The following is a 16,633-nucleotide window of genomic DNA, read 5'->3' as shown; positions in this document are numbered from 1 at the left end:
AATAAGGTGCCACCAGACTCCTTGTTGCCCAGGAACAGGAACTGAGAGGGGGTGAGGAGTGGGTGAATCATCTGCCATTGTCCAGCCTTCTCTGAAGGCTCTTGTTGGGTTTGAAATTCAGTCTCTTGACTAGTCATTGTCTCCTAATCTGCCTTGCACTCTTTATCTGTGGGACATGCCCTGCCTGCTGGAGACCTGCCTGGACACACTGCCAGGATTTCCCTACTCTGTTTTAAACGATTTTTAATATCTCAGTCAAAGGCAGTGGAGTCCAGCTGCTTGAAGGAGCAGGGAACCAGGAACAAGGATTCCTGGGCTCTGTTCCCAGCCGTGGGAGGGCAGTGAGGCTGACTTGTTTGAGCAGGAGTTGATGGGTTGTCTGCGTGGACATTAAAGATCCCCCTGGGCAGTTTTCATAAGAAGAGAAAGGGCCTTGCTCCAGGATCCTAGGTCCAAACATCCCATCCTTCCCACTGCTATGTTCCTAGCTGCTACACTACACCCCAGAGGTGGCTGCATTTCTCTGGTGCTGTCTTTCTAGGGTTTGTAAAGTGCTTGGATGTAAGGTGCTATAGAAATATGACCCCGCCCGCTGATAATCAAGGCACTAGTATGTTTTTCTTTCTCTAGGAACAACTAGAAAAAGCTACATTTCCAGGGACATGGTGCAAAAGCATCAATTCCCACAGGGAGTGTGGTCTCTAAGAGGCGTTGTCACAGATTATCTCATGCTGTCCACACCGTGGTTCTGTTCATGCCCTGCCCAGTGCTTCTCCCTGCCTATGTGAGCCCAAACATCTACACTGAAACCACTACCCTGCGATCCCCATGGGTCAGCACCCCCTGAAAACGGGAAGCCAGAGCGTCTGTGGAATGGGAGTGGACTAGCTGCCTCTGCCTGGCAAAAGTGAAGGGTTAAAAACAGATGCCTGTTGCCAAACTGCTGCAAGTTCAGGCCTGACTTCAAGCCACATTCCTCTGCACAGTAATTCTAGACCAACCTGCAGTGGTATCAGGAGCCTAGGTGCTGTGGGTTCTGCAGAACGAACATAAATGATAACGACTGGCCCCCTCTGGCACGTCCTATCCCATGAGGTGTCCCTGCAGTAATCCGCTCACCCACTAGACTGGTGGCTCCAGGTTGGGGCAGGGCAGCAGCTCTGTTCAGTTCCCCTGCTGCTGCTTAGCTGTGAATTGATGACTTGGGTCTGCAAGAACAAACTTGCATGAACATGGGTAAAGCTGGGCCTCTTCCTATGTCCTGGCACACACTTCCTCACACCAGGGAGGGCTATGCAACGCTTATCAAATTCCCTCCTTTGGCACAACACCCTGGGCACATCTGTGAGGCCCTGCGTGGGTGCTGCTGAGGAGAGCCATATATGTACCTGAGACAGACACAGGCCTGGAAGGGCTCCTTGGGACTGCACCTCAAACAGCAGGTGGGGGCACAGCCTGCCCTCCCTGACCCAGTAGTGAGCGGAGCATGTTTAGGATCAGAAATAACCCTTGGCACTAATATAGCATCTTTTCTTCAGGGATCTCCAAGCATTTCACAAATAGTAATCAACTCCCACAATCCCCAGAGGCAAGTCAACATGATCTCCCATTTTAGAGGGGAAATTGAGGCACAGAGGAGGGGAGTAACTTCCCAAGGTCATACCCTCAGCTGCAGTACAGGGAATAGGACCAGGAGTTTTAGTGCCCAGTCCCTTTCTCTCACAGGTAGATGTGCTCTCCATCGTACATTGGAGCTAGGGAAAGGGTTTCCCCGTTGCTGGTTGTCGTCTTTCCTGCTCTGTTTCCGCTCATGCTCATTTTCATTTAACCTCCTCCAAGGCCTTGCAGAAACTTTCCCCAAGCTTTGCAGCTCATCATAAAATCACTACTGTGTACTTCACTTGAGCTCCCTTGAAAAGTACTCCCTTTCCACTTCCTATGGCAAACAGGAGCCAAGCCGTTTTCATGTACCCTTTGCCTTCCAGCTTGCTTCTGTCCAAAACACTCCTGTGTGCTCTGTCCCAGGACGTAACTCGTAGCTGTTGTGTGACTGAATAGGTGCATCACACACACACACACCACCTTCAGCACATTTTCTGACAGTGACCTAAACTGAGTGTTTGCACTGCAGCAAAGATGGTGGCAGGAAACCAATGTCCCACCATGCAAACAAACAAAAAACCACCAATAAGTGTGGTTTGTAGAAGTGAAAGAAATGGAGAGAATGTTCTCAGAATAGCAACTGAAGGAAAGTCTGGTGACATGCTGTGCAGAGTGGACTGGACAGGGACCGGTTACTCTTTGAACTAGAAATGTACCGTGCTTTAGGACTGAGGCCCTCTAGACCAGCTATGCCGTTGGTCTGCAGAGAGCAGGCTGGGCACATGGTGCTGGGATTCTCCCTTTGTTTCCAGATGTTCAGTTGCATAAAAGGTTCAGTCATTTCCAGCAAGGATGCTCGGGGATGGTGATGGGGAGGTGTCCCCAAGAGAACCTCTTGATGAGGATGTGATTCCTACTATGGAAAAATCTGAGCCCCTGCTCCAGTCCTCTCATTATCAGCCTGCCTAGTCTCCTGGCTCTTGCCTCTAGTTCTGCCCTTTCGGGGAATGAGTACGTTATGGCACAGGCGCCAGGCGGGCAAGGTTTACCTCACGCTGCCTCTGGCAATGTGCCTGAGCACTGAGCTACAGGGGCTCCCCCTTGGAGCGAGAGGGGAGTTTGGTCTCACGGTCTATTCAGTCCTGTGCCTGTCAGCAAGTCAGTTCCAGTCATGACTCAGATTTCCACCTGCCGTGTGGAGGATTGGGCACTAGAAATTGGACTGAGACATCCAATTGACTTCACACAGGCCATAGAACATCAGACAGTAACTACTTCTGGTCCCAACCACCGTGAGTTGGAAAGTGATTTACATTCCTCTAATACTGACAAGGGGGGAATTAGTGTTTGTGTCTATCACGCTTCATTGAGATGTTGCTGGGCAAAACATCTCTTCCTGTTTCCTTGTGGTGTTTGAGTGCCAGGGAAGGATGCCAGAGCCCTGTCCATGCAAGCCCTGGGCTGGGGTGGTTTGGAAAATGGTGTAATCTCTGGTTTAACGAGAACACTTTGGGAATGCATCCGAAGAAGTGGGCTGTAGTCCACGAAAGCTTATGCTCTAATAAATTGGTTAGTCTCTAAGGTGCCACAAGTACTCCTGTTTTTTTTACTTTGGGCTAAGGATCTCAAAGCCCTTTACAAACATTAATGAACTCAGCTTCACAGCCCCTAGTACAAAAGTTGGAGAACCACGGCCCTAGCGGGATGGGTACACGTAGAGGGACACGATCCCTCTGAGCAAAGGGAACCGTGGCAGGGCTTGCTGGGCTCTGTATTGCTGCCATGGAGACTGCACCCTGTATATTGACTCTGCTTTGCCAGGGACACGCTATCCTGCTCTCTGCTGTATGTAAATACCCTGGGGTCGACTTTCTTCTAGGAGCAAATCTGCCTAAAAAAACAAAACAAACAAACAACCCAAAACCAGAGGGCTGGTTCCCAGTGGGAGGAGGAGGGAAGCTGGGCGGAGTGATGATTGCTACACAGAGGGGAAAGGAAAATCCGCCTGCTTTGTGCACAGAGCTGTGGTGGATCCACTTTTAGTTCCCAGGCTGGGGCCGCTCTGGGAGTGACTCAGGCAGGAGCAGCACCGCCTGTTGAGAGCTGCCCTGGCAGGGAGGGAAGGGCAAGGCAAGGAGTTCTCGCTAGTGGCGTGTCTGGCAGTAGGACTCCTGGGAGCTCCCTTCTCCCCCAGTTCGGAGAAATTCCCTTATCTCCCTGCTCAGTCTCTGGAGTATGGACCCGCCACCCCCCGTGCATGGCCCCAGCTGGATGGGGGCTGTGCTCTTCCTTGGGGGACAGCTCCTAGGTAAGGAATTATTTGGGCGTTTTCCCCTTTGGCCTCAGCTGCCTCCTTTGCTTGACCCTCCTATTCTTCCAGTTCCCTCCCTCCTAAAGTCAGGGCCTGGAGAACTCTGGCATTTCTTTCCGTGGCTGAGTGTCTTTGGGGGCTGATTTTGCTGAGAGCTACATGGGTGACTGTGCGTATGGACTCAGGTCCTGGACAAACAGGTTCAGGTGTGTTCCAGCTAGAGACTGAGGCCTGAGCATTCTGAGCTCGGGTTACACGCTCTTTCCTCTCAGTCCCTGCTCCAGCCAGGAGGAGGACTTTACTCTTTGAACTGCCCTGCTTTCACCACTTTTGTTAAAAAGAGATTATTAAAGAGACCAGTCAGGTTTCAGATCCATTGCAGCTGTGTAAATCTGGAATAAATACCCCCGACTTCAGTTGAATTTTACACGGTTTACATTCGCATAAGAGATCCAGAATTTGGTCCATAGACCCCGTGTGGTTTTACATTGCTTCTGTCACTTCACTTCCAGCACGTGTGCATGCACACAGGCTTTTCTGTGATCGGTTGTGAAAAACATTTACACCTACAGCCCAAGTTTGCACTAAGGTGTTTTTTCAAAATGGTGGTTTTCACTTAGCTGCAAAAGCTGATCTTTGCCAAAAAGAGATTTTTCAAATGCAAAACTATGAAAAAATATTTGAGGTGTTCCCTCTTTTGAATGAGGTCCTGATTTCAAGAAGATGAACATAGCTGGGAAATGGCATGGTTTGTTGTGGTGTTTTTTTGTTTGTTTTTTAATTTATTTTTATTTTTTGGAAATTGAGTGAGGAGTATGGCAAGAGCCCAGATTCCAGGGTTTTGAATTACATTCTGGATATTTCAGAGCCTCACCAGATACTGCCGAATACAGTAGCGTAGAGGGCAATAAGAAATAAAGCTCATAATGCAAGGTGGGCTGCATTCCTTAGCGTAAAAACCATGTTCTGCAACCCCAGGTGAATGGTTGTGCTTTTCTGCAGGAAAAAGCTTCCTGGACAATAGGCTGGGAAGAGGTGAATTTAGGTCAGAAGGGGGAGGTCTCCCTGTTGTGAGTCTCGCTGATGAGCTGGAGGCTCCGTGGGTTTTACAGCTAGCGAAGGCAAAGGCAGTTGCTGTGTGAAGCCACTGTGTTGTACTGTGTGGGCATTCCGGATGAGTAACACCTCTTTCCCTCAGGTGAGACTACAGCCCTCCTCGAGCTATCTCCCATCTCTGGGCATTTTCCCCTGCTGCCCATTTTGGGGGGAAGAGTCTCTCTGTCCCTCCTCACAAGCCACTGTCTGCCCCCACTCAAACCCTTTTCTTCCAAGGTTCCCACAACAAGAGTTTATAATTGTTATGAAAAGTAAAATCAACTCCCCTCCCCACCCTCACTGACTTCTGGATATCCAGTATGTCACAGCATTGCCAACCACATGCATGTCAGGCCTCAGGGAGAACGGTGAGATGTAAAGATCAGAAGTTTGGGGCACTTTTACCTGCCGTCTGGTGCTGAGGCAGAAGGGATCATGTTTGTCAGGCTTCTCTCTGAAACCACAAGGGCTGGAAACTTTTCTCTTGTCAATGAAAGACGAGATTTTCAGGTAATAACCTGATTCCAGCAGTTGGGCCTTTTCCAGAAAAAAAACACTTATAATGAGCCTTGAAATAACATTTCAAGAGTTGGCAGCACTGTGTCTTGTCTGCTCAGGGTCTGTCCTTTGTGTTCTCTGGGGCAGGGACTGGCTTTCTTTGTGCCCTGTGCAGGGCAGAGCATAGTGTTGGCACTACATTAATTAAGACGGAAGTAACATTGGCCCCACAGTTCTCTCACATTTCCTCCAACACTGTGTGTGCTGCGGGCCCAAGCGATGTGCTGGGGGGGCAAGGGTTGATGTCAGCCTTATCTCGGAGTTTCCTGATTGGTTTCATTGGTGTCACCCTGCTGTCAGGGAGGTGTATTTAGGGAAGGGGTCTATTACAGGAGTGTGGGCGAGGTTCGCAGCCTGCAATATGCAGGAGGTGTCGGTGATCAGTCACTAAAGCCCTCTCTCCATGCCAAAAAAGGTGTTTTTTTGCTTTTTCAATTGTTCGCTCAATTGGTTTAGCTTAACTCAAGTGAAATCTCCCTGAACACCTCTATTGACGTAGCTTAACCCTTTTAGCTTGATTCTAGCAACTAACTTGATTAGATTCTGATCTCACACTGGTATAAATTAGAAGTAATGTCACTTAGGCCTCCTCTACGCTTAAAGGTTAGGTCAGCATAGCTCCAGTGCTCCAGGCTACGGGAAAAAGTCACCTACCTGAGCACTGTGCTACCTCTAACACCGGTGTAGATGTGGCTAGGTCATGAATGGGGTGGAGAAAGTGAATAGGAAAGTGTTCTTTACCCCTTCACATAACACAAGAACCAGCAGTTATGCTATGAAATTAATAGGCAGCAGGCTGAAAACAAACATAAGGAAATGCTACTTCAAACAATGCACAGTCAACCTGTGGAACTCCTTGCTGTGGGATGTTGTGAAGGCCAAAAATATAACTGGGTTCAAAAAAGAATTACATAATATCATGGAGGATAGTTTTATTGATGGCTGTTAGCCAAGATGATCAGGGTCACAGCCCCACACTCCAGGTGACCCTAAGCCTCTGACTGCCAGATGCTGGGTCTGGACAATGGGGTGGATCACTCAATAATTGCCCTGTTCTGTTCATTCCCTTTGAAGCATCTGACACTGGCCACTGTTATAAGACCAGATATTAGGTTAAATGGACCATTGGTCGGATCCAATATGGCCATTCTTATGTTCTTAGGTAAGCGGAAGAATTCTTCTGTTGACTTAGCTACCGCTGCTTGGAGAGGTGGATATCCTAGATGATGGAAAACCCTCCTGTCATTGTAGGAGGTGCCTCCTACAACGTCGCTGCAGTGCTGTAGCTGTGGGGCTGTAGTTCATGTAGTGTAGACATGGCCTCTATCATTGCAGTTACGGTGGTGTGAGCAAGAGCAGAATCAGGACTCCAAAGCTGAAAGGCCTCCCTAGGAGTTAGCCTTTTCATCTTCTCTCTCTGCTCTCTTTCCAGTCCCCTTTTCTCTTTCCTAGTAGCCCTAGTAGAGTTAACCTGTTCTCATAAACTGCAGCTGGGGTGGTATCCTTACAAAGGTTACCTTTCGTCCTGAATGAGATACAGAAACCCACCCCCAAAACCACCACCAAGCAGCTGTGGTGGCAGTAACTGTGGAACAATATTAGCAGGGGCTGTGCATGCTCCCAAGCAGGGACACCTTGCATTCATTGAGCACCATTCATCCTGCGGTGCATGAAATGCTTAATGTAATAAATACAAACTGTGTAAAGAAGTGACGTCACCCACCCTGTCTGGAGTAGGACGTAGTAGCTGCTTAACAGCACTTAGCAGTGCTACACAAGAGGCGATAAGGAATATTCTTTCCAATTGGGACGGCATGGGGAACTGAGAGAAGCAGAATGTAATCACCCCAGCTGGAATGTGTCCCGGATACTGAGGCTGTGTCTACCCCACAAACATTACAGTGGCACAGCTGCTGTAGTGTAGACACTTGCTACAGCAACAGAAGAGGTATTCTGTCACGGTACTAAAACAACGAGGAATCCTTGTGGCACCTTAGAGACTAACAAATTTATTTATTTATTTATGTACAAGCTTTCATGGGCTGAAACCCACTTCATCAGATGCATGGTAGGCAGGTATATATATTACAGCACATGAAAAGATGGGAGTTGCCTTACTAAGTGGGGGGGTCAGTGCTAACAAGGCCAATTCAATCAAGGTGGAAGTGGCCTATTCCCAACAGCTGACAAGAAGGGGTGAGTATCAACAGCGGGAAAATTACTTTGAGATGCAGTAGCTAGGTCAATGGAAGAATTCTTCTGTAGACCTTCTAAAATGTATGTCATGGAATTACAGGGCTGTATATTGGTGCTCTGCAAACAGATGCTATGCACACACAGAAGTCCCTCTGACTTTAGGCACTGCTAGGCAAGCATCGTTGTCTATAAATGTGGAAAAAAGGACCATTTTCAGTGCCGTGAACTACAGCAGCTCATGCCTCTTCAGTACAAAGCACTGGGGACCAAAAGCCATGTTTGGATCAAGCTCTCCTCCATTCCCATAGAGAAGTGCTGCCAAGCCCTACCCAAGGACAGAAGGATCAACTCCACCCTGATGTCATCCTTGTGCTGTGTTTGTGTATCAGCTGATGAAGTCTGTGAAGCACTTTGGGCTCCTTCAGATTCTATACATGCAAGATCATTATCAATTAAATCTATTTGTTGTGATTCTTAATGTAATTTATTAACAGGAGCTGATAGGGCAGGCACCAGCCCAGATTGAGTGGATAGGGCTTCTGGTTTTTGGTTTTAACTGATACATATTGATAAAAGACCCCTGACACACAAAGAATGAAATTGGTGTTTATTCACAAACATGGAAATACACTGGAAATGGTTCCTTGTATCTAAGGGCTCATCTACACAATAGGGTAGTGCATTCTACACAGGTGTGCTTTCTAAAGAACATTAATGTGTTGCACATCAGTTGGTCTGTGTAGACCCTGCCAGGGAACATGAAAGATTTCCTAGTGTGCTTTAATCTAGTGCTGTTTGTAACTGTATTAAATTAAAGTGCACTAGGGAACATTACCAAGATTGCTCATTACACACACTATATATAGAGAGCCCTGAAACTCCTCCCCTGCAATTTTTGGACATCTACCTAAAACTCCAATTGCTAAAAATACCCCCTGCCCAATTAAATTAATAAACCCCCAAACAGAAACCCTAAATCCAAAGAAGTGAGGTTTTTACTCACGAAAGCTTATGCCCAAATAAATCTGTTAGTCTTTAAGGTGCCACCAGACTCTTTGTTGTTTTTGTAGAAACCCTAAATGTGGACAAGAAAGGGTGAGGTGCTTTCTTTTAGACTGTAGCGTTTTTTTTATTATTTCCATCCTGTTTTTCCTGCAGCACTCTGGCCTGTGGCAGCTGTGGAAGTTCACACTTCCAGGGAAGTAGAAGCTCTGAATGGGACCAATGTACACTTAAAATGCACCTTTTCCAGCTCCAGTCCAGTTAGCCAGCGTGTGACAGTGACCTGGAACTTCCAGCCCCAGGGAATGAACTCTCATGAGTCTGTAAGTGGGACTATTATGCTCCAGTTGAGCGATAAGGTATTGCTCATACAAGCCTCTCCCGCTGCATAGAACTTGCTGCAATGGGAGTGTAACTAACAATAGAGGGTGTGGGTGCGGAATACAGATTAGCAGAGGCATGTGGGGTAGGTGACTCTGACTTTAACTGATTAAAAGATTCTTTTGACTAATTCCCCTCTGCAGTGAGTTTTGGTTTCAGGTCCTATCTTTGCTGGCCATCGAACCTGGCTAGAGGAACCATTTTTAGGTAGTTTTGGTGTGTAGGGTTAAATGCTGGGGGCCAAGTGCAGCTGCACCTGCTTACATCGCAGCTTGATTTGGTCCGTGTCCCTGCTGAAGCCACAGGTCTGGCTTGTGACTTTGCCTGGCCCACAGTGGGAGGGGAAGTACGTCAGCAAGGGCCATGGTTCGATGCCTGTAATACAGCTTCAGCACTGGTGTCAGGAGAGGGCCAGCCTGAACCTGGTGTGCCCCAGGAGGGATCCCCCCTGAGGGGTCAGATGGTCTCTGAGCTCTGCTGTGAGAGGCTGACGCAGCACAGCTGCCTGCCTGCCCGAGCCATGCACCTTCTCCAGCCTGTGCTACCTGGGGGCCCTGCTGGCTCCCTACTGGCCCCTGGTGAATGTGAAGTTGCAGCTGCTTTCAGAGGTGAGAAAATGGGGTCAGGGTGCAGGACACCTGCAGCCACTGTGAAGGAGACATCAACAGGGGAGAGAGAATTTGAGGGGGACGTGTCCCCTCAGTCCCATCCCACCATGCTTGTCTAGGCTTCTTTGCATGGCTGCTTTCCATCCATGCTTCCCCTCTTGCCCCCAAACTGAGATGGAGACACCGGGATCCCTGTCCTGCCTGTTTTATAAATGCTCTGAGCATTTGCAGAATGGGCTTGAGCACAATTCCAGACAGGCAGGTTGCTCCTCCCCAGGGCAGGGCGCAGTCTCACTGCACAGTAATGATGAAGCTTCCTCTCTGACCATCCAGGTGCTCTACTACTATGAGGAGCCCTATCCCCCAACCAGTGGGCGGTTTAAAGAGCGAGTTACTTGGGATGGGAACATTGACCGGAACGATGCTTCCATTGTCGTCTGGAACTTGAATCCCACTGACAATGGGACGTTCACTTGCCAGGTGAAGAACCCGCCAGATGTTGATGGCACGATTGGCGAAATCCAACTCCGTGTTGTGCAGCAAGGTACGTGGCCCGGGGCACTGTCGTGGTCAATATGAGGTTAGCTGTACAGGGAACTGGCACAAGTGGATGATCTTCTACCAAATGTGGGGGAATGCACGAAGGGAAAGGGATTACCAAGGGGAGGTATCAGGAAAGTAAATTAATGCAATAAGGGATGCGGGTGAGGAAGGACTGAACTCGGAAGTTCCTGACTCCCAGTCCTCTGCTAAGTCCCCTCCCAACCAAGCTCCCCTCTTTCATCTGTTTCTCTTCTGTGCAGTGCATTTCTCGGAAATCCACATCCTGGCTCTGGTCATAGGGTCTGCCTGTGCTCTGATGATCATTGTGGTGATAATGGTAGTTGTCTGGCGACACTATCGGAACAGACGGCAAGAGAAGAGCACTGAGATGGTGGAGACGGAACTGTAAGGACAGGGGCTTCTGGGAAACCTCAAAATATCTTCATAGGGGTCTGGCCAGTGCCTAGCACGGGGGCAGCCAAGAGTCTATAGTGCAAAACCTACCATCAACTGGCAATAATTGGCCCCTTTGTTGGTAGTCACACCAGGGAGCTCACAGAGTAAATGAGCTCCTCCTCTTATCCCTGGAGGGGGTCCATCAAGTCAGGATAGAAGCCAACTGTGGAGATGTCTGTGTGGGGGAAGCTTGCTCTGCCTGTTCACAGGATAAGCACAGCACCATGGAGTAGTGGCTGATACAGAGGATATGTCCTGTGTGATTAGGAGAAACCCGAGCTTCTGTTTGCTAAACCAAGGGGTACATCAAATACTCATTACTTTCTGATCAAGTGTAACTACAGCTCCGAAGGAATTTAACTAGCTTCTTTGCTAGAAGGGAGCAGGAAAGCTTACAGCCACTTAAAACTGAACAGCTACAGGTTGATAGGAAGGGTCAGTATCCGAACACTGTAAAAAGGAGCTGGAGGCCACGGCATTTGCTTGTCTCATGGCTCTCAAGATACTCTGTAGTTAAAGGTTTCAGAGTGGGAGTCGTGTTAGTTTGTATCAGCAAAAACAATGAGGAGTCCTTTTCATGTGCTAGAATATGTATTCTGTTTACTGTATTTTTCACTCCATGCATCTGAAGAAGTGGGTTTTAGCCCACGAAAGCTTATGCCCAAATACATCCCTTAGTCTCTAAGGTGGCACAAGGATTCCTTGTTGTTTCTGTAGTTAAAGGCATTGCAGCTGAGTGATGTGTTGGGGTTTAGTGAGCAGTTTGCAGGGGGACCAGAGTGAAGGCTGAATGCAGAACAGTGTTATGGGTAGTGGCATTAAAAGACTTGATCACAATGGAACCATTGTCCGAAAGGTTTAGGTGGTGAAAGTGGGGCAGTGATTGGGATCATGTCTAACCAGCTGTGATTGAGTTACTGTGCAATTTACAGGAACTACAGCTATGCTGTGGCCTAAACACATGTAACCAACTAATGTAATGAACTTGCCATGCAAATAAAGGAACCTACAGGAAACCATGTCTTCTAGCATATAGAGTTACTGTACCCTGTGCACTCCCGGCTGGCTAGCCAGCTGGGGCACCTGGGGAGATGCGTTGGGAACAAATTTGGGGCACCAGTGGAGATTAGTGCTGTTCTAGATCTCCAGGGGTTGTTGAATAGCGGGGATGGAGTCCCCTCCATCCCTCTGGACCTTTGGGTGGGTCATGTAGTGCTACGACTGGTATTTTCTTTTCCAGCCAAACACAAACTGGTATTTAGCAGAGTGCGAATGGGTCAAGGATACATCAAGGGGGCTGTTGTGCTGACAGTGGGACTGAGGGATGTGTCACTTATGCAGGGATACCTCTGGGGAAGGGGTCACAGCCAATTGAAATCCGAATGATAGATTCTCCCTTCCGCCCTAGTGCAGACCCCAGGAGCTGTCTGTGGACCTGCCACTTAACAGGCTTATTGCCAGGGAGTCTAATTTTCAGTGATAAAAAACCCCCAGAATTCTCCTATTTAAAAAAATATAAAAATCTGTGTTTTTCTGTGCGTAAAATGAAACGCCCTGGGCAGCGGGGTCCCTGCTGTCACTTCACTAAAATTTAATTAATAGTTTTTATTTTTTTCAAAAAAGTAAAAACTAAAGATTGTTTTAAAAAAACAAACAAACCAAATTTCATGTTTTTCCAAGGCAAACGGATTTCTAGAATCCCTGCTTATTACCTCCTTGTGACTCAGAACCCGGGGCAGTTGGGCAGGGGGTCTGATGGCTGCTTTCGGCTTTTCTAGAACGGAAAAGGAGAAGCTGAAGAGTTCAGAAGAGAAGGGAGCTGTCCCATTAGAAGACTAAGGTTCTCTGACTAAAGAGTACAAACAGTGCAGGTAAGTGCTTTCTAACAGCTTTCTGACCCGCTGCAGGTTTTGAAGAGGGATTTTTACGTGGCTATTCCATGACCTGTGTGAAATGAGTGGGTAAGTTTCAGGTAAGTTCATAGCAGACAGGTGATGGTATCCACATTACAAAAACTGCTACTGCCGTAGTCACCATTAGTACTGACTGGCTTCCTCGTTGGCAGCCTCAGAGACCGAACAAGGCCTGAATAGGCAATGGAGACAGAACTTCCCTCTCAAACCTACAGGAGGTTTCTCCAGGTCAGGGTTAATGCTCATTAGTAAGGAAGCTTGAACAGGTGCTACCCAGTATGTAGCTGTTTTGTGGATAAATAAGAGTGTCATTTTCATCTGTGCTTTTAGATTCCCTTTGCCTTCCTTGTTTTAAGGCCATTACAGGAAGAACATTCCTGCTGCTACTAATAGGCTCTGCTGGTGCATTTATACATCATTTTACCTTCACACTTTTTGATATCATCATCTGCCTTCACTATTTTAAGTCCCAAGAATGTTGTAGTAATATGTTGTCTTTTTTTTTTTCCCTTCCCGTAGCTTCTCCCCTGCAGAAGTTTCAGAAGCAGATGGCTAATCCTTGTGATTTCAGATGTTAGAACAAAGCTGAATTACAGATGTCTGATGCTGCAACTGTGGTATCCCTGTTCACCTTAAAATCTGTGCCACGGCAAGACGGTGGGATTAAAATACAGTGTGAGATCTTATTTCCTTCCATTGAAACAACGCAGGGAAACTTGTCCTAACAACAGTGAAGTTGTCTTTGGTCTTCAATCCCATTGTAGCCATTTGGAGAAATGTACGTCCTTTGCAGAATTTCATTTGATTCACTCTGTTGAAGAGGAAAAATCCCAAGAGAACTATAAGAAATTAAAAGATTCAGGAACAGAATTTTCAAAATTCTCATTTTGGTCTGTGGAAGAACGTTGGAAAAATGCCTTTAATTTTTTTGAACTTTTTTTACTGTTTTTCCCTCCCTCCCCACAAAACAACCCCTTCGCCCCCCACCATATTTGTAGAAAAGAAAATGGGGAGGGCGGGGGGAAGAATGATAGTCACTCTGAGTGAAAATGTGCAATGGTTAACCCATTCCCATTGCAAACTGTCTGTGCTTGCCACACTCTTATTCGTTCTCGCTTTAATTCTTAAATTTGGTTTGCACTATTTTTCCGTTCTCACAAGCTCTTTAAATGTTTCTAAAAAGAAGAATGATGAGACAGTTTGATCACAGGGACAGCTTATTGCAAGAACGGGGTTTTGATCCCATTGTTACGCCAAGTGGAAAGTGTTACAGTTTTGGATCATGTGCCGTTTCTTTGGCTGGAATGGTATTTAGAAGTGGATGCATTTTTCAGTTTGACTTTTGTTTGACATTTTAGGTGACTTAGTGTGTCTGAAAGTGACAGATTGAGAACCCTGCCTATTATCAGTTGCAGTGAGGGCAGATTCTATGGCAGTCTCTGCCCATTCCTATTCTACTGATGCACCAAAATCCGGACTTCCCTTTGCTGTTCCAGACCTGGTTCCCCCGAACTCATTTCTATTGATTCACCTCAGTCCTGACCTTCAGCACCCCTCGTTGTTTCCCAGGACCTATGCACAGTTTGTAGAGGCCCTTCAACTTTGGCTTGCAACAGCCACTTCTGTTCCAGCCTAGAATCTCTCCTAAATAAACACTACCAGCTGTGCCTAATCACAGTAAAGTTTTATTTCATATCAAAGTTCGATGGCTTGGTTCCATTGTATCAAGATTCTGGGAGGTCCAAAGCAGCACTGATACCTCTCAGTGATGCAAGTAGCTCCCTTTTTAGATATGCAAATTGCTGCACAAGGAATTTGTCTCAATGCTAATTACTGCTCCAGGTTACTAGTAGCACATCTTATTACTAAATATGTGGTGAGCACATCAGATTCAGTGCTGCTGCAAATCTCAGTTTAAAATAAAAAACACAAATAATCAACACCTCGGAGTTGTTTCTGTATTTAATTGGCATTAAATCAAAATATGAGCTTGTTTGTTTAACAAGTAGTTTTGTTTTTCTGGCCCTGACTGTGAAATGCTTGTTATATTATCTCAGTTCATTTGTTTTCTTTTCCTATCATGGGTATCATAAATAAATTTGTTTTCTGGACCGTCAGAAGCTGTGACCATATAACTACCCCAATGTAAGCCTAGGGAAACTGCAAACCAGCCTGTCCTCAACACACAGTTGTTCTGTTTTTTGACACAATGGAATAGGTGCCCCCATATCATGACAATGAGTGATGATGATTTGGATAAAAGAGGAGTTTTAACATACACCCCTAAGTGACTAAAGGATAACATTTTGTTGCAATATAAGTAGGCTTGTATGCAGCACAACGCTGTGGCACTGGAATGCATATAAGAAGCAGCAACCAATGCAGAAATGAATTGCCAACAGCTTCTTCCTGCTGTAGCTACTGTTCTCTTCTCGGATCTTATACCCTTTCTATGCCCTCATTGAACAACTCTAACTTTGGAACTGGGATCCACATTCAGTTACAGCAGGATTCCAAGGAGGAACATTTCACACCATGGGCTAAAAAGGTTCCGGTCCTGCGAAGCTCCCATTGACTTCAAGGAAAGAAGGATTGGAGCAGTGAGTTGGGAAAGGAGCATATTTGTACAGAGTTCAATCTCACTTCAAACTAAAAACAAAACATTGGACACAAGACATTAATATAGGTAAACCCAGCTTAGCCAAACTCTCCAAATGTCATTTGACCCAAAATTTGTTTCTGTCCTCCAAGTCCCAAATCATATAGAGGGTCTAGTGCAAGTCACAGCTATGGAGTCTGTACTGTTACTATTTTGGATCTTCAAATGAACTGACTGCAGATTAAATTGAATTATCGGACACAGCTGTGGAAACCCACATCCTATAGTTGAACGTACCATCTGTATTCAGCTACCCATTTTAATAGCAATTTTTAGAGCAGTATTACCTTCATTCTGTGTTCCATAGTTTCTCTACTTCCTCTTCTGCAAACATAATTGTCTAATTCTGCTTGTCAATTTCAAGGCCCTGATCCTGCCTGCTGTTCTGCTTGGGCAGACCCCTTCAATAGAGAGGAGACCCATTTACTTCAACAGGGCTCTGGTTGGGTGCAGGGGCTGCTCACATGGAACAACTTGTAGGATCAAGACTCATGGGCAGTATCTAGATGATGTGCATGAGCATTTTTATACTAATCAAACAGCTGCTTAGTTATCGACACGTTTGATATTTTCATTTTTTTTTTTTTTTTTTGCTGCAAAACTTGTTTCAGCACAGAGAAACTACAGTAAGTAAGGGGCTGTGTCCCATCTGTGCAGACAGATATTCTTTTGTACTGTAACTTATTTTAAATGAGCTTTTCAAGTCATTGTATGTAAATAAACCATTTTTAGTATTAAAGCATGTCCTACTTGCCTGTTTTTAATTGAAAAACTAGATGGTTTACTGCACAAGTTCATTATGGTAAGAAAACAATGGATGCCACAGTACATAGTAGAGAGACAAGGTGGGTCAAATAAATATATTTTATTGGACCAACTTCTGTTGGTGACAGGGCCGGCTCCAGGCACCAGGCACCCAAGCACATGCTTGGGGCGGCACCTGGTAAGGGGCGGCGGGTGGAGCGCGGCGCAGCATTCCGCGGGGGGGGGGGGGCGCTCCGGCGGCACGGCGCTGGGGGGGCGGGCTCCGGTTACGCGGGGCTTGGCGAGGGGGCGGCGTGGGCGCGGTGCTGGAAGGGGGTTGGGGCGGGCTGCGGCGGCGTGGCGCAGCGCGGGGCTCGGCACTCGGGGGGGCGGCGCACGGCGCTCGGGGGGGGTGCGGCGCAGGCGCGGTGCTGGAGGGGGGTTCCGGTGGTGCTTGGCAGGGGGCGGGGGCGGGCTCCGGCGTCGCGGCGCTCGGCGGCAGGGGGGGCGTCGCAGGGCTTGGCACTCGGGGGGGGGGGGTTCCGGCGGCGCTCGGCGCAGGGGG

General features: G+C 47.3%; 1 protein-coding gene across 1 annotated transcript; it reads left to right on the top strand.

Moving 5' to 3' along the window:
* The first annotated feature begins 3,591 nt into the window (after positions 1 to 3,591).
* On the top strand, positions 3,592 to 16,066 carry MPZL2 (myelin protein zero like 2). The gene is made up of 6 exons (XM_054005661.1): positions 3,592 to 3,910; positions 8,921 to 9,087; positions 10,087 to 10,297; positions 10,557 to 10,701; positions 12,531 to 12,623; positions 13,185 to 16,066. Exons 1-5 carry the CDS (start codon positions 3,838 to 3,840, stop codon positions 12,589 to 12,591), a joined length of 657 nt encoding a protein of 218 aa, XP_053861636.1. The 5' UTR covers positions 3,592 to 3,837; the 3' UTR covers positions 12,592 to 12,623; positions 13,185 to 16,066.
* The last annotated feature ends 567 nt before the right edge of the window (positions 16,067 to 16,633 follow it).

The sequence above is a fragment of the Malaclemys terrapin genome, chromosome 15 (genome assembly GCF_027887155.1).
Source record: "Malaclemys terrapin pileata isolate rMalTer1 chromosome 15, rMalTer1.hap1, whole genome shotgun sequence".
Lineage (NCBI taxonomy): Eukaryota > Metazoa > Chordata > Testudines > Emydidae > Malaclemys > Malaclemys terrapin.
Note: the sequence above shows the minus strand (reverse complement) of the source record. Positions and strands in the feature narration are given on the sequence as shown.